Source organism: Plutella xylostella, chromosome 15 (genome assembly GCF_932276165.1).
Source record: "Plutella xylostella chromosome 15, ilPluXylo3.1, whole genome shotgun sequence".
Classification (NCBI taxonomy): domain Eukaryota; kingdom Metazoa; phylum Arthropoda; class Insecta; order Lepidoptera; family Plutellidae; genus Plutella; species Plutella xylostella.
This window is the reverse complement of record NC_063995.1, coordinates 1272721-1290801: the sequence shown is the minus strand read 5'-3', so window position 1 is coordinate 1290801 and position 18081 is coordinate 1272721. Positions and strand designations below refer to the sequence as shown.

The following is an 18081-nucleotide window of genomic DNA, read 5'->3' as shown; positions in this document are numbered from 1 at the left end:
GGTCCCGTTTCTCGCCGAGATAATACTTGCAACTTCGGCAGATAAAACCTTGTTTACCCTATGCCATTGGATATTATGTATGTTCTTATAATTTTAAGGTGGTTTGCAAAAGATGTATATGAATGTGAATGATTTTTATTCAATGAATATAGTTACAACATTTTAATCTCATGTGATTCCTAGCAGACCGTAAATATACTTAAATAAAAATAATCTTAGGAAGCGTACCTACATTAGGCCAAATAATCACTTCTTATTATTTTATCTATCAAACAACAGCTAAGGGATTTAAGATAAACACTTTTACTGTAATTTTTAACTGGAACATTATAATACATTATAAATATTTATATTAAACAACTCATCGCATAGTATATTACACATCCTATCCTTTCTTATTATTAAAGCTATAGATATATTTGAACATCTTCTTAGTGAGATGCACGTTGTCGAGGTTCCTCCAGCCCTCGGTGTCCAGCACGGCGGGGTGGTCGCGGATGAAGCGGAACACGTTGGCCTGCAGCTGCTCCAGGTGGTACTTCTCCGACAGCACCACCACGTCCACCGCGTTGTTCACATCTATCTGCTTGTTGATCACATACTGGACTAAGTTAAACATGTTTTTAAGCTCAAATTGCTCAGCTATGCCCAATAGTTTCAGGCAATCTTGCTTGCAAACCTCCTTGATTGTGCCAGTGTAAAGGAACTCTAATAGTAACTCCAAATCCTCATTGTTTATGTCCAGTTTTAGGATGGAACTCTTTGAATCCCTGACTCGTTCACGCAAAACAGGACTGTGTGCTACCACTATGATCTTGTGCACATTGAATTTCTTGCCACTGGAAGACTCTAGAACAAAGTCAGTTTTCTCCTTATTGGAAAGGAGATTGCCAAAGTCGTGGGCCAGCTTGATCCTCCTAATGACATTTGGTTTAAGCAACACTTTGATAGTATCTGTCTGTATCTGAACATGTATTAGCAGGGTGTTCTTTAACGCATCTATATCTTTCTTTGTAAAGCAGTAAGTCTTGATATAATGGTGCTGGTCGGGTCTTGAAGAGAAGATGTTATATGATGCCAAGGTCTCTGTTAATTCAGATCTACTAGAAGTGTCACCAGGGGAGGGATTGATGTGAGTGGCTTCTGTTGACTCACTGACTTTGATGAGGCAGCTGCCTGTTTTCCTGTGACATACAAATAGGTTCAGCAGGTGTATATTGTTGGGGCAGAGTGACGTGGTGTAGTAGAACCACGTTTCCGGGCGGTATCCGGGCGCGTGTGTGCCGCCAATGTCATAATCACCCGGATGAGTAAGTTTCTGGGCAACATCATAGATGCAAAGGTATCTGGCGTCTTCAGTCAAACATCTTGCAAGACAGGACACAGTCTCACTGATTGTCTGAAACTAACAATTTTATTTTGAGATACCTTTTTAAATTTTTAGGGGTGCTATTATAATTTATTGCTGGTGTAGTGTACTTGATTATATTTTGTATTTGTTTAATTAAATACAAGTATTTGACTTGGCTGTTTATAGTGTTTATCAGTTGAATGTACTACCTTAATAAACTTGTATTTTATTTATGTAATTTTACTGTGCGGTAAATGTTCTATATGCATTTACTGTGCAGTAAGTATTAAGAATATTTGTAAATGAATCAGTGTAATTTATAATAACCTCTGCTTCCCCATTGTCTTCATCGTCGCTGCCGTCGCGGTGGCGGTAGCCCCCCAGGTCCATGGGGATGGGGTCCTCTTCATCTATCATTATCATTTTGCTGGTATTTATTTGGACAAGTGGGCTGAAATTTAAATGACTCATAAGATGTGGATTGCTTTAGATTTTGAAACTGTATAGCTGTTAGTACAATGATAAATAAATGTTCCTGAATGGTATATTCCATTCAGGAATGCTAACCTTTTAAAAGTATAAACTGGATTTTTAATAATTTAATACCTAGTTTTTAAAGTTTTGTTTTATTCCAGAAATGCAAATAATAGGTACCTATTACCTACCACTTTTTGGTCTGTGGATGAAGATGAAACTGTCAATGTAAACTGTTACACACAGACTGCATTCAGTCGGTCACTTTCAACCTCTTCTTCTTAGGTACCATCTAGCGTACCGCGTACATTTGAATTTTGAATAGAATCTATCCTTGTATTGGAAAATATGATAAACTGCAATCATTTTTCCAAATTTCTAACTCCACTCAATAAATTTTGCGAAGCCAGACTGTTATTATTCTGCGAATTCCAATACTCCCGCAACATGTTCGCCCACATTTAATCTGTGTTTTTTTTTCATAAATGAACGTAATGTTTTGTTTCGTTTTTCCTTCTATGTCTGTCCTGTTGTCAGACTTGTCAGTTTCAGATGAATTATTAGCTACGTGAACGTAGTTTGTATGTCTTCTTGTGGTTTTAGATAGCGTGGCTAATCAAGGCATCAAAAGGTAAGCTTTTTCTTATTATTTTAGTGATTATATACGATTTCTGCATTGTAAAATGATCCCTTTATCGATTCAAAAGTTAGATAACCTATAGTGCTTCGAAAATCGCGTGAATAACAGTTCTATCAATACACTCGGTTTAGCGAACATGGTGGATGAAACATTCTTAAAATTTCAAGTGAAATCTCGTTGAAGTCGTTGTTAACTACACATATTTTGTATTATTACAGAAAAATGAGTAGCTCCGAGGAGGTATCATGGATTACATGGTTTTGTGGACTGAGGGGAAATGAGTTCTTCTGTGAGGTAAGTTATTCTTGTAAAGCTTGTCTTCTGTCATTTCATCACTAATTATTCTTTTTGAATTGCTTTGAAGGCCGTTCCCTCTTATTGTTTTATTACTGTTGTAGTGACTTAGCCCACTTTTAAATCTGTTTGCAGGTGGATGAGGACTACATAAATGATAAATTCAATTTGACTGGTCTAAATGAGCAGGTGCCACACTACCGACAGGCACTCGACATGATCCTAGACTTAGAACCTGGTGAGTGTCCATTCTTAATATTTTTCTATAATATAAATAAAATGCAAATATTGATAGGTATTTACTCCACAATTTGAAAAGCTTCAAAGACTCATTTTAGAGTAACAGTAATGTACCTTGAACAGGGATGAATGTAGGAAGAAAGTCCAAAGCCATATATTATGCTGTACACATTATTTTTATACCTTTACAATGTGATGAGGAAGTAACGGTGGTTGTACATGATGGCTTCATGTTATCATTTAGGAGCTTATAAGCCTCTGCTATCTCCGATTTTAGGATAGGGACCTGGGATTTATTTGGAAATGACTTAAAAATTAGCACAATTTCTTATCATAACTTTTTATTTAATCTTCCTTTTCCCATTTTTGGTATACTTGAATTGAACATGAAATCTGTGTTTCAGATGATGATGATGACAATCCCAACCAGTCAGACCTCGTGGAGCAGGCGTCGGAGATCCTGTACGGGCTCATCCACGCCCGGTACATCCTCACCAACAGGTAAGACTTTGGTTACAGTTTAAAGAACCTAGTTATATAAAATTTGTTACATAATATGCATTCTACCCTAGTTCTCTCTAGGTTTCTGGGCTTTGAAAGGTGAAATTATTTATTTTAGTATAGCTTAGTAGCTGATAATCAGGTTTATTAGTAGTATTTTATGTACTTATCATAAATATATCTAACCATATTTAGTATGTATTAATTAGGTAATTACCTAATGATAGCAGTAGCACTAGTTTAAAAGTATATTTTAGAAAGTGTTGTAACCCATATGCTGCAATATTTCATTTCATGTTATGAATTTTGTGAAATAAATAAATAAATAAATAAATGAATTTTCAGAGGTATTGCTCAGATGCTGGAGAAATTCCAGTCTGGTGACTTTGGCCACTGCCCACGAGTCTATTGCGAATGTCAGCCCATGCTGCCTCTTGGTAAGTCATTCTGATATTACAATACTTCCTCAAGTGATGATACACAGATAATGTGAGCAATCTGCAATATATCCATTTAATATAAAAGAGACTTTATGAGTCATATTAATGGAAGTTATAAATGGATCATTGGCTAGTTATTGGCTGTATAAACAATGGAATTATGTATTTTCAACTTAATCATCAGCCCCCGATCGCCTCTATCGCGTTTAGTGCTCCATTTTTGTACCTATACTAATTTTCCGGTCCTGTGCCACTCTGCACACCCACACTGTTTCCCTTCATTTTAACACCTTGTACAAGCCAAATCCTTGTACGCCAAAGTTACATAGTTAAGCTCATACCACTATTAGCGATAAGGCCGCCTATTGTTCATTGATTCTAGTTTATAAGTATTTTTTGTATGTTTTTATAGTGACCAATAAAGATATAGAATAGAATAGAATATTGCTTTATTGAACACCACATAAATCAGACATACAAAAAAATATACTATAGACTAGAACTAATGTGCAATAGGCGGCCTTAGGGATATATCCTATTTTGTATTCCCCCTCAGGTCTGTCGGACGTGCCCGGCGAAGCCATGGTGAAGCTGTACTGCCCCAAGTGCATGGACGTGTACACGCCCAAGTCGTCGCGCCACCACCACACGGACGGCGCGTACTTCGGCACCGGGTTCCCGCACATGGTGTTCATGGTGCACCCCGAGTACCGGCCGAAGAGGGCCTCGTCGCAGTTCGTGCCGAGGTCAGTAGCGGGGATAGTTGGCCTGATGACGCCTTTAACCGCTTACGTCCTAGTGAACCATTGGTAAACCAGACACAATAGATTTTTAATTGTCTCTGATTGCTCGGGATGTGAGGGGTTAAGGTGTTTCCACCAGAGATGTGCTATGCAGTTTATGCTGTAATGATTCTCAATAAGTGCTTTGTGGACCACTGAATATGGTTGGCGATAACAAACGCATCAACAATAGTATTGCAAATCTCTGGTGGATAAGCATTATTATATGAAATAAATTTCCTATTTGCCAACTTGTAAAGGCGTATCTCCACTAAAGACTAGGTCACCATGTCAGCAGACAGTATTTACATACACCAGTTAGATATAATGTAGATATCACGATACATTATCGCGTTTTTTTCCGTAAAGGCATGAACATTTGAATGAGGCGGTGGCAAGTACCTCCGCCAGTCCAAATATATAGAAGCTTGCCTCCCACGCCGCCCCGCTTTAGAAATTCCCATTAAAACATTACCATGATAAGGTACGCCTCTAAGCTTTTGAAAGCGTAGTTTATACATACAGGAAGATGTATCCTATAGATAATTTTGTTTCTGAACTCAATTTACTAATAAATGCTATACAGAGGTGATTGGACTTATTTAATTAAGTACATAGTCTGTACATTGACCAAATCAAACATAGATAAGAAGACTAGTCATGAATTAATGCCATAATTTTAATGCCAATCTCTCTCAGGTTCTGTATTTTGATATGTTAGCTGCACACTCCATTCGACCGGTTACGACGCTGTATTCGATACTATACGCTATCTTTATCTCATTGCAGACTATACGGCTTCAAGATCCACCCGCTCGCGTACCAGATCCAGCAGCAGGCGGCCGCCAACTTCAAGGCGCCCCTCCGCGGCCTCACATACAACAACGGTAAACGCTAGGGCAGCGCCCGACACGTGACACCACAGAGTATACAGACCACCCGAGTGCCGCGCCCGTCGCCACAGAGTAGACCGCTAGAACCAACCGTTCCATAGACTATAGACACAGAGTAGAGCGGAGCCCTCAGCCCCCCGCAGCCCGCTTTGTAAATCACGCTAATACATGGTGCATTTCCCCCAACAGTATGCCATGCTTTGTACACGTTTGATCGGAACTAGACAAGCACGAACCCTTACTCGTTTTGAAGTGGTCCTGCTGAGAATGGTGTCCCTTTTTAAATTTGTTTTTTTTTACGTCATTTGTGTTCTAATATTCATGCTTTCTAATACATTAACAATGAACGGAAGGTAAGCGCTGTATTCATTCTTTCTGTTTGTCTGCTCAGTGTTTTGTTCATTCATCACATTCCCGAAGCTCCTAGAACAGTTTGTAAAACCGATGCGCAATGAAATTCGTATAAATATTTATTCATGATTAAAATGCACAAAACGGGAAGTTTGTATTTATCTTAATGATAATGGTAGGCTATTTTGTAAAGGATAATAAATTGAGTGTATGATACACAGCTGTTTGCATTGTGTTTGTCTCTGAGGTCGACATGGTTGTGTCATTCAGGGAGTGTCCTTGGTCGCGGCGCATCCACCACTCTCTAAATCGACGAACGAACAATTTTGATTCGTTCTTTCGTCGATAAGAGAGTGACCCCCCGGTACCACGTTCGGGACAACTCCAGTATTCCCGAAGCCATTGTCAATTCGTAGTACATTGATGCTTGAGCGCTGAGGCCCATGGAGGAACCAGTTTACTGCGCAGCAATGTATTATGAATTCAACATATGAGTAGGTATATTGTTGTTCCCCGAACAGGGTGTCTGGTTGTGGCCATGTCTCGCTGCTGTGATGTCCGATCTGCAATACATAAGCTGGTTCCTATAATCTTTGACCATCGACATGCATGAATGTGACATCTTTGTTTGTGACTAATATTGTGTATCAATAGCTAATTAGAATTATCTATATGCGTACTCACATAACACTAGTAACAAGTCTGAATAGAAAACGTTCACAGAGTTAAAACGCCTGTACCAGTAATATCTACATTATAAAATTAGTCTTAAACTAAATTTAGATCTCTAGAAGTCAGTGTAACAGTAAGCTTGTGTTGTAGTCTCCATTAGCTGCAATTACTTGCAATGAACATAACAGTTTTTATTTTTATATGGAGAAACCTCCGTTTGGTTGATAAGATACCGTTTGAATTATCCACAATGTTCAAGGTTCTTGTATCACTCTCAGTACTTTACTATTAATAATAAATGTTACGATAAATATTCAGTCTTTTTCTTGCTTCTCCTGCATGTTGGATGGACCCTATGCTATAACTATACAATCGAATAACCTGTTTTATATGTCGTATTTCCGAAAAGAACTTAACCATTTGATGTTGTAAAAATTGCTGTTTGGAATTATTAAGTAGTGACATGGATTGGCTAGGGCTAATTCGAGAAATGTTTTTTGCTGCAGAAACGAAGACTACAAGTAACATTCCAAAATGAGATAAAATAGTGGTGCGCGCCCGCCGCCGGCGCGCCGCCCGCCCCCGCCACCTCCCTAGACAATGTTTACCACACCTACTACTATCTCCCAATACCTGATAAGTATAATTAAATATATTTGCTAACATAAAACCACAATGATATGTTTTAACATCAAATAAAGTTTATTTTTATGTTTTTCCAATTGTTTTTTAATTCATTAACATAAACTGTAGACTTAAATGCTAATACAAATTTAATAAATTAAGCACCAAAACATAAATATAATATTGATAAACAATACATAATTAAAAACATTTAACTAGGCGCTATAAACTGGCACACCTCCCTGACTAAATCAGCATTTAGAATCTCCTTAAAAGCACTAGATTTTAGCACTTTTGGGTTTTTCTTAATGTATTTCAAAGCTGCAGTTTTGAGACTGTTAGAATTGTACATGTCTGCTACAGTTAGTGTTTCAAATGCATTCTCCAGGTTGATCTGTTCCCTGAGGGCATACTCTGCCAAGTGTCGCAGGCCAATGAGGTCATACTTGTCTGCCACCATGAGCAAGTTGATGCTGTTGCATTCCTCAATGTCCTTCACTGTTCCCGTGTAGATGAACTGCAGGATACTCTGCAGGTCCTCGGCACTCACATCTATGAGCTTCACATAGTTGTTCAAGCTCTCTGCAGTTTCCTCTTTGAGCATGGCCTTGAACACCTCGCTGTGTGCGGTAAGTAGTGCCTTGTGCACCTGGAACTTCTCTCCATCCATTGACTCTATGGTGAAATCTGATCCAATGGGATCAGACAATAGATCACCAAAGTCATAAGCTGCCTTGATGTTGTCTATGATCTCCTGGCGGAAGGTGGAGGCTAGGGGGAACTTCACTCCTATGTACAATACTTTATCCTTCATTGTCTCCACATCTACATCTGTGAAAGAGTAAGTAGTGATGTAGGTCTCGGTAAGCTCCTCAGCTTTGTGAATCTCAAACTCCTTGAGGTATGACGACAAGTATGCTATGTTATTCTTCTTGTCCAGGGTGATGTCATTGCCATCGCTCAGCATGATGAAGTATGAGGACTCCTGTCTGTTGCGGACAAACAAGTGAAGTAAGAAATTGGTGCCAACTACTTCAATTTTGCAGGTGAACCAGTAATCTGCCAGGTCCTGGATGAATGTACCGCCAATGTCGTAGAAGTTGGGGCGGTACATCTTTTCATATATCTCTTCAATGCACATCCATTGCGCTTCATTAGTCTGGCAAATGCGTCGCCCTTGTATTAGATGGTTATTTGTCTGTAATATAAAGGTATTCAAATATAATATTATGGAGGTCTATTAAGTTATTTAAATGATGATTCACACAGTGCATTACATCTACTAGTAAAGTTAATATGATGATTAACATGGTGCAATCAACCAACCAGTGGACATAAAGGTATCCCTTACCTCTTTGTAGTCTCCGGCGTCGTCAACCATCTCGAAAAACGGCTCAAATAGTATAATAGAGTATGCAAGACTTTTCTATCGTACCGTGATAATTGATTTTGAGTAACTTTTTCAAAAGATAGCCGGATGAAGAAGCGGAGTGAAATTTTGAATGAAAATAAACAATTTCTGACAGCTTTTCCTCCTGTTACTGACAGTTCTTCACTCTGTGGTATTTGTTCTGTGCTCCGCACCTATCACAGATTATTCATGTCTTTATTCTAAGCTCCGAACCTAATGAAAAGGGCAATGTCCGAAAAAATTCGACAACGCTCATAATTTTTCTGATGATAGGAATAACCCTCCGTATCATCCTAAAAAAATCTCCGATTTTTTCTTCTTTTCCATAGTTAAATTTCTTTTATGATGAGAATATACGTCATCGATGTATACTCCGTAAGGGAAGGCCCTGAAGGGTATACCAAAATGTAAAGAAACATTTACATAGTAATATCATTCCTTATACTTGTATAAATCACAGTCTAAAACAGCTAGGGCAGCTCCAACCAAGTGAAGCGATCCAGTAATTAGCACTTGCGGTAATGTATCAGATTGCTTTATATCTGTCAGAGCGTCAGCTACACACTCCATGACCGATGTTTGTGGGACGTTATCGTTGCCATGAAGATTTTTCCATGTTGTGTTATGTTTGTGGCATCTCGCTATTACTTCCTCGCGTTCTAATAGAGAGTAGTTGTCTGAAATTGTACAAAAAAAGTATATTCATATACGAAAGAGTACTCAGACAAGTGACTCAATCTGGGATCTGAGTGAAGAAACTGGTGAGTAGTTATTCGTATCACTATTTAGATAATATTCAGGTTTCATATCAATATTTTCTTTTCATATGCGACAAAGTGAACTTACCATTTTTCTCATTTATATTTTTGAAAGCAGTAGGCACAACGAAATATACTTTTTGAAACTTGATATTTGTAAGTGGGGCTAGTAGAATCTCACTATTTCGGTCACCAGTAGCGCTGAATATTAAAATTTTATCTGATCTGCAAAGAAGCAAAAGTTAAATGTTAGCTCAATGTTAGTAACAAGTTGTTTATTCTAAGTTATTTTTTACCCCACAGTATTGAAATATCTGCTCTGTGAATATCGCGTAGTGTCAACTGTCAAATATTTGTTTTTGAGGTTATGAGAACTACAATAACTCAATTTTTACGAAAAAATAAGATACACAACACCAAATAAACAATAAATATGGAATCACAAGCCCAGAAACCACGGAAAAAACCAACCAAAATCGAAGAAATGTCCAAAGAGCAGATACGCCAAGCCATTTTAAAGAAACGCGAATGCAACAACAAAGCACAGGCTATTGTTGAGAGTTTACTAGAAAAAAACATAACTGACGAGTTCTTCTTACGTTGCCTGAACGATATCAACCAAAGCCACTTGGAAGATGTGATTGAAGAGAGATCTATCATCCATTTGTGTGGTTATCCTTTGTGTACAAAACCCCTATCCGTGAAGGATATACCTAAGCAAAAATATCGAATCTCAATGAAAACCAATAAAGTGTACGACATTACCGCGAGGAAGTCTTTTTGTAGTAACAAATGCTATGAATCGGCGATGCATATAAAGAAACAAATGCTGACCAGCCCGCTGTGGTTCAGGGAGTACGAGGTGATCCCCAAGTTCCACCTGATGCCCGTGGAGACCGCCGGCAGCATGGGGCAGGAGGTGGACGTGGCGCTCATAGAGAGGGTGCAGATACAGGGTGAACAGAAACACACATTCACCTCCATCAATGACTTCACCAGCGCCAGCCTCAGTGACATGAATGAAGATAACACTAATGAGAACTCCCCTGCTATTGAAGTATCTGTGTCAGATGACATGCTTAAAAGTAAAACAGAAACCAATAAAGATCTGAATGTTACTGATAAGTCTGAAGTATCAAATGATGCTAGGAGGATTGACAATATTAATGAAGGACTGAAATCTATTAAAATTAACTCTGAAACAAAGACACCAACACCAAGTAAAAAGCCCAAGCCAAACCCATTGAACATTGTTGGAGATGTTATTGAGAAACCAGAACAAAAGATAGACCCTATACTGACTGACATTCCAGAAGCCAAACCAGTAACAAAGCCAGCTAAAAAGGTGACACAGAAGAAGCAGCCTTCAGTCACAGCAATAACTATTGAAGTTGAAAAGTCTCTTGCTGAGTGGTGCACTCTTGACACTATGCTGTTCCTATTTGGGGAAGAAAAAGTAAAAGAAATGGTGACAGATAAAGGTGAGTGTATAAAGGACTACCTAAACAACTATGCTAAGAGCATATTCTACACTTCAAACTCCTATGATCAGTACCAAGCTCTGTGCCGAAAGCTTAATGTGCTGGAGCTTGAGGATAAGAAGCTGGACAGCCAGATACTGCAGCGGGAGACCAAGCCACTGCCAGACTACTCCATTTTACAGGAAGAAAGCAAAAAACTGCAGCTGAAAGTAAAAGCTTTCTATTCTGGTGAAACTGACATCCCAGTATTAGATACAAACACAGAAAGCCCTGGCAATGTTGAGGAAGAAGATGGTTTAACTGTAATACCTCTAGTGGATAAGAATGCACAGAATGCTTTACGCAGAAAAATTGTTTGCAATCAATTGAATAAAGTGTTGCCAGACTTGCTGAGGTCCCTTGGCTTGCTTACTTTGAGTATTAGCAGTGATGTGAGACTTTTAGTGAACACTTTCAAGCTTAGGGCAGACAACATTATGTTTAAGCCGATCCAGTGGACCCTGATTGCCATTATAATCATCAAGATGCTCTCGCTCAGAGATGAGAGGTTGCGGTATCTGCTGCAGCAGCCGACGTCCTACAAGCACATGCAACTATTGCTGCTGAGCTACAAGCAGGAAGGAGGGTATTTAGATAGACTGATCTCCTGGCTGACAGATGTTGATAGATTGTTGGACACTAATGATATACAGTTGACTGTTGACCCATGATTGCATTGTGTTGTGTAATGTTACTTGACTATTTTTATTTATTGTGATATTAGATATACTTAATTTAAATAAATGATTTTATAATGAAATTATAATATGTCATTATATCATTCAATACCCCTAATACCTAACTAGTTATAGTGCATTTAAAGAACCGTCTGGGAGAAACATAATTTATATGGGAGTAGATATAGGGTCTTGTCGCCAATATTACTCCGTATAACTCAGATAAAGGTGACCCACCTGTCAGCATGTCTCTGGAACCATTCGGCGCAAATCTCCACAGACTCCTTAGTGTGCGCGCCGTCCAAATAGAACTGCGCATAGTCTGTGCGCTCGACCTGGTAGCGGCCGGGCCAGCGACACTGCTGCAGCCCCTCCACTGTAGCCTCAGGAACCTGCCTTATCAACGGCTCAGCTGAAAAACTATCACTTATACCCTCGCTCTTATGCGCATTGCCATTGGTAAGAGCGGGACGGCCTCTGAGCCGCATCCATGCATGCGCCAGTTGTATAGCGAGGGATGCGTTGGTGTAGTAAGCGTTAATGTCAACTTGTAGCTCCTTTTTCATGGTTTTCGGGAAGTGATACTCCTTGTAGTCGGGCACGACGTGAAGTGGGCACTGAAACAGATACATGAAGTTTTATTAGAAGCATAATTGACAACGAACGCTCTCGATGACTCTTGATGATTGGCCTAGGCCTACCTCAAAGTTTCTAGGATAGCGTTAACTTCAAAGCCTCGCTTCGCTTCGCTTGCGTACAGCGTTAACTTCAAACTTCGCTTCGCTTGCGTCCATAGGATCTACTTACTCTATGTATATGTATAGGTAAGTACTACCTATTGACGTAAGAACGGTTCAGTGGTAAATACGCTGAACTTAGGTTCGCATACCAACGGGACAAATATTTCAACTTCAACTTTATTTTGTGGCAATCTGTCGGTTTTGCGTGGGTTTATCAGTTATGATGTCTAGCTATAAATAGGTCATGAGTTTCAGACATATAGAACGTCAATGGCAGGTGGAACATTTTCATTGCACGGGAGTCGTGACGGTATTACGTAGTAGGTAACTATTTACACTGCCGGGCAATGAAATAGTTCCACTGATATAACATCAAATTACTCCTAAACGGAAAATGCTAGCTTAATGATGCCTTCTGCAATATTGAAGAATATTTAATTGCGCATCAGAATATTCCCATGTAAAAACTTAAATATTGTAATAAAAATTTAAATTAAAAGTTTTTCAAAAAATGGGGCATTTGGCAAATAAATCAAAATATCTAATTATGCGTTTATTAGGTGTAAACGTGGTATTTTGATAACTCAGTACTTGGTGTTTCCTCCACGTGCTCTCCATACAGCTTCTACGCGATTGGGCATGCTGAATCCCAGATTCCTCAGCATATGCTGAGGAATGTTCTCCCATTCTTTGATGAGCGCGTCTTTCAAGCCACGAAGTGTAATTGGAGGTGGAACTCGGTCTCTCACAGTTCTGTCGAGCTCGTCCCAAGCAAGCTCAATGGGATACAAACAGGGGCTCCTTGAAGGCCACTCCATTTTGTGGATTCCTACGTCATGAAGATACTCATTTACAACTTGAGCAGTGTGCGCCCGTGTATTATCGTGCATGAACATTGCATTCTCGCCCATATTGGCCAAAAACGGACCAGAATGTTCATTGAGGACCTCATTGATGTATCTCACAGTAGTTAGGTTCCCGTTCTCGATTGGAACTAACGCTGTTCGACCCTCTGCAGAGATACCCGCCCGCACGCGAAAGCTGCCTCCAACGTGTGCCACTTTTTCTTCAAAACATACTTGTGAAAAATGTTCTCCTGGTTGTCGGTATACTCTCTCCTCCCATCACGATGGTACAGCATGAATTATGACTCATCTGAGAACATCACTCTGCCCCATTCGTCCTCACCCCATTCTGTATGATTACGGGCGTATCGCAATCGGGCAACTTTATGATGCCGTTCCAGTTTTGGGCCATTTGCTGGCTTGTAATGCTTTAATCTTCTTTCGGCAAGACGTCTCCTGACTGTCCACTCGCTTATTGGCTCCCTTCGAACTTGCAGAAGTTGTTGTTGAACGGCTACTCCCGTCTGATGTCGATTTCTTAACATGATTTCCGCAGTGAATCGATCTTTTCGGACTGTTGTGCACCTTGGCTTGCCAGTACCTGGTCTTCTCAGGTTTAATCCAGTCTCCCTAAACCTTTAGATCACTCGTCGTACAGTAGTATGAGTCACGCCCATTATTCTGGCCGCATTTCTTTGGCTGGTTCCCATGTCCACCATGGTGATGATTCTCGCACAACCCTCGCGTGATACAGGCATGATTTATGGGTACGAGAGTTAGGCGTGTCGACAGTATTACATTATCAAAGATTTAATGACTTTAGAGGAAAATACACATTCAAAGGATTTAAAAAACTGATTTAGTTTTATTTAAAAAATTGAGATTAATAAGATTTTCAATAAAATAAAAGAGTAAAATACTGCAATCGGCCATTTTGACTGAAACGCCAATCACAGCGCATGACGTCATACTTATGTACGCTTCACTGTGTTTTGATTACCTTACATACTGTTTGCGCGTTACGATTGATATATATATTTGTTTTTGTGATTTATCGACTTTATAACACGAATCTATCTTTAACAATGGAACCAGGTTTTGTTAAGGCAAACAGTGCAAATTTGCCCAGGATCGATTTATTGATGTTGGACGAGTTCCTTGCAACAAATAAAGAATTTTGCTCTTCCGAATTTAGAAACGTGAAAACCTCTTTGTAAGTTTATTTTATTAGTATTTATCTTTAACTCTCTCTCTCTCTCTCAGCTTTCTGTAGTCCACTGTTGGACATAGGCCTCTCCTAACGATCGCCACCCCAAACGGTCACCCGCCATCTGCATCCAGCGGCTTCCCGCTACCTTCCACAGATCATCAGACCAACGGGTGGGGGGCGACAGACACGCCGTTTGCCGACACGGGGTCTCCACTCCAGAACCTTTGTACTCCAGCGGTCGTCGGCTCTGCGGGCTACGTGACTAGCTACGTTATCTTTAACACTAGATATAAATATGACTAAGTAGCAATCAAACTCGTTTTAAACTCGTAGAAGTTTATTTCGCCGAAGAAGTTTGTTTCGCCGTGCAAGCTTTAACCATTTATCTCTTATTATTTTCTTGTATGGGACATGTACAAACACCTTGTTGGGTGTCGTTATTGATGTATTTTTGCACTGAGGCACTGCACACCACTTATAAACTTAAGAATTCATTTTTAACACAAAAAATACGCAGTGTTTGTTTCCTTGCTGTTGTAAACAAATTTGACATACGTAAGTGTGACGTCACACACGACGCCATGACACGGCGAGCTGTTTTCGCGCAGTATTTAAAAATGATTATAAAAATGGCTTTAAATATCCAAAATCTTAAGTTTATTACCGAAATAAAGGTTTTGTTGTAAACAATAGATGGTTATCTGCATTACGGAAGAGGATTTCAAAATCTTTCGCCTTGCCTATTATTTCACAACGACAAAAAAAAAAATGAAATAAAAAGCAAAACTAAAAACGAAGCAAATGTTTTCCTAAACTTTCAAACCCGAAAATTTTGCTTCTTGTCTTTTTTTGTCCATGGCTTCGAAAATAACACTATTAAAAAGAGTTTACATTTAAAAATGTTTGCATAATAAACTATATTTCATTAAACTTTTTAATTAATGAAGCTAGGTTCTATATCTTAGGAGATATTAAGGTGTTTGTCGGCATTTTGTGGGTGGAACTATTTCATTGCCCGGCAGTGTAGTTGAACTTCGATATCGTACCTCGACAGCCCTGGCCGCATCCACCAGCACGTCCATAGCTCCGGGCGGCTGCTCCACGGTGTACGCCGCGCAGCCTCGCTTCATGACGCCGCTCTTGGCTCGAGCGATCTGCTCGATGGTGCCGCCGAGGATCGACGTGTGGTCCAGCCCGAGCGACGTCACGCCCACCACTGGCACCTTCCTGGCAAATTATTGAGGACTGTTGTACTAGATTGTAAGAACTTATATTATAACTATGTTATTAACAGTTGAGGAGTATGTTGTAGATTTTAAGAAGTTTTTGTAACTATGCTATTTGAATAGGACATGTTTCATGCAAGCATGTGTCATCATCATCAGCCTGTAACCACATGCCTCTTGGTGCAAAGTTCAGAAGTCAAGAAAAAGAAAGTCACCTCAAAACGTTGGTGTAGTCCACGACCCCGCCGATGCCCACCTCCACGATGGCGACGTCCACCTTCTCCTGCAGGAAGATGTTGTAGGCCATCACCGTCAGGAACGAGAAGTACTTGGGCATGTCGCCTTCGTGGCGCTGGAAAATAAATAACAAATAATTAGGTAGGTGTGTAAACCTTGTAATTGTGTTGTAATTATTGATACATAGTAAACTACATCTACATCCTTCAAGGAATCAAGGCTAGCATAATGGCAAAGTTGTAAAACTTTATTTAAACATAGACTAATTAAGTCTATGATTTAAATAAATTTCAACACAGTAAAATTAATAATATAAGTATCAGTTTTTTTATCATTAATTAAGAGAAGACCACAGGAATTGAACCTCAGACCTTGGTATTGAAGTCAATAGTAGTATTGCCAGTATACACCATACATAACAATCGTCAAACCAACCTTAGAGGTCTCCAAAAGCTCATAGAGGCCATGGAAGTAGTCTGCAAACTTGTCTTTGCTGATGACCTCCCCATTGAGCCGGATCCTCTCGCAGACAGACACCAGGTGGGGTGAGGAGAAGAACCCCGTGCTGTAGCCGTGGTGCCGGAGGATTGATTCACACATCGCACTTGTTGAACCCTGGGGCAAATAGATTAAACTTTTTATTGTGAATGATTAAAAAAGAACCTGTCATTTCCTGGCTGGTTATGACTGTTTTTTATTTACTTACCTTATTGGGTATGTTAACAGTATAATTGATTAGCAAAATGGAATCCTTCATAGGCTTTTCAATAAAATAAATATAAAATTGTCCACAGCCCACAGCTTTAGGTGCCCACCTATGTCCTACAGTATATTATTGTTAGCTTATTATGTGTATTTTTATTCTCACCTTCCCTTTAGTCCCAGCAATATGTATTACAGAGAGCTCGTCTAGTCTGGAGAGTGGTACACCAACTCTTGATAAATAACTTTCCATGTCTTTCAAGTTTGTACATTTCTGAAAACAAATATACATCATTTTTAGGTACTTGTGTACTAACACTAGAAAATTTACATGTTTTATCCTATGATATAACTTAAGTGCTCCAAAAACCGCTTATTCCCTCTTATAATTTTTTTCATCCTAACTATAATAATATTATACTTAAATGCGAAAGTAACTGTGTCTATCTGTCTGTTATTCTTTCACACCCAAACCACAGAATGGTTTGAATAAAACTTGGTATACAGATGTTCTAGACCCTGAGAAAGAACATAGGCTATAGCTTTTTATAGCGGAATTCCCATGGGAAAACTTTTTAAGGCGAAGAGAAGTTTGTGATGGATGATATGCATGCATTGATAAAGAATAGTTCTATGGGTAGGACCTAATGTTTCTAAAATGCAATAAACTACAGATTGTAACAAATAACGATCTAGCAATGACCATGACCTTTCCATACTGATAAGTTTATCTGTAGATGAGGTAATGCTTCTTATAAGCATAATATTCTAGTTAAGAGATGGTTATAAAAGTAAATAATGTAGTGAACATACCTCTTCCCTCTGTCCTAAGCTGATATCTCTTAGTATTTGCGCAATGGACTCCTTGTTTGACTGCAGGGAATTCAGTTTTTGGACTGCATTCTGTAATTAATAAAACAAACACAACTTAACCTGTTGTAAGAAGAATAACTCAATAAAGTTAGATTTCTAGTAAAAGCCTAGTAGGTGACAATGACAAACCATATTGGTACTTTATAAGTTTTATTTATAAACTACATTGATAGAAATAACTACAAAACTTAAAAACTCACCTCATAACTCAATGTGGAAGACATTCTTGAACAGAGCTTACTATTCACGACACTACGACATATACGGCCGATGCTAGTCATCAGACTGAGATACTATTCAATTATAGCAAATTAAATTCAAGGATAATGCACAAAACCCAGTGTGCAAAGTTTTCTAACAACGTAATTTTAGACGAATAATACAAACGATTACCGAGCTATTGAGCTACTCTTATCAACGTATAATGACATCTGACCTCGGTTGATCACCGACACCATCATCATATTTAACTGCTTATAACCAGCAGAAAAGGAAATCCAAAAGTTTCAAAACATAACCTCTGCAAAAATGTAAACAAAAAACATGTGAAAGTGACATTTTGTATTTGAATTGCATTGCGTTTTGAACCTCATAAAATAACTATTCATAAATTTAAATTT

General features: G+C 39.0%; 5 protein-coding genes across 6 annotated transcripts; 2 read left to right on the top strand and 3 right to left on the bottom strand.

Moving 5' to 3' along the window:
* Positions 1–119: 119 nt before the first annotated feature.
* LOC105387018 lies at positions 120–2032 on the bottom strand. The gene is made up of 3 exons (XM_048626028.1): positions 2017–2032; positions 1679–1802; positions 120–1399 (listed from the first exon to the last, which is right to left on the bottom strand). Exons 2-3 carry the CDS (start codon positions 1772–1774, stop codon positions 386–388), a joined length of 1110 nt encoding a protein of 369 aa, XP_048481985.1. The 5' UTR covers positions 1775–1802; positions 2017–2032; the 3' UTR covers positions 120–385.
* Positions 2033–2305: 273 nt separating this feature from the next.
* On the top strand, positions 2306–7355 carry LOC105398640 (casein kinase II subunit beta). Its single transcript, XM_038107950.2, has 8 exons — positions 2306–2456; positions 2684–2759; positions 2895–2997; positions 3404–3500; positions 3846–3937; positions 4497–4686; positions 5512–5609; positions 7145–7355. The coding sequence occupies exons 2-8, from the start codon at positions 2688–2690 to the stop codon at positions 7174–7176; spliced, it is 684 nt and encodes a 227-aa protein (XP_037963878.2). The 5' UTR covers positions 2306–2456; positions 2684–2687; the 3' UTR covers positions 7177–7355.
* Positions 7318–8799, bottom strand: LOC105398641 (speckle-type POZ protein). The gene is made up of 2 exons (XM_011570794.3): positions 8614–8799; positions 7318–8460 (listed from the first exon to the last, which is right to left on the bottom strand). The coding sequence occupies exons 1-2, from the start codon at positions 8641–8643 to the stop codon at positions 7474–7476; spliced, it is 1017 nt and encodes a 338-aa protein (XP_011569096.2). The 5' UTR covers positions 8644–8799; the 3' UTR covers positions 7318–7473.
* Positions 8800–9097: 298 nt separating this feature from the next.
* Positions 9098–18005, bottom strand: LOC105398639 (folylpolyglutamate synthase, mitochondrial). 2 transcript variants are annotated; one of them, XM_038107949.2, is made up of 9 exons: positions 17662–18005; positions 17402–17491; positions 16755–16862; positions 16322–16501; positions 15865–16001; positions 15470–15650; positions 11866–12245; positions 9520–9656; positions 9098–9350 (listed from the first exon to the last, which is right to left on the bottom strand). In XM_038107949.2, exons 1-9 carry the CDS (start codon positions 17740–17742, stop codon positions 9106–9108), a joined length of 1539 nt encoding a protein of 512 aa, XP_037963877.2. In that variant the 5' UTR covers positions 17743–18005; the 3' UTR covers positions 9098–9105. The 2 variants fall into 2 exon arrangements, with proteins under 2 accessions (XP_037963877.2, XP_048481963.1); XM_048626006.1 differs by having other exon boundaries at positions 17898–17984.
* On the top strand, positions 9770–11684 carry LOC105387022 (putative RNA polymerase II subunit B1 CTD phosphatase RPAP2). The gene has a single exon (XM_011557690.3). The coding sequence runs from the start codon at positions 9865–9867 to the stop codon at positions 11620–11622; it is 1758 nt and encodes a 585-aa protein (XP_011555992.3). The 5' UTR covers positions 9770–9864; the 3' UTR covers positions 11623–11684.
* Positions 18006–18081: the final 76 nt, after the last annotated feature.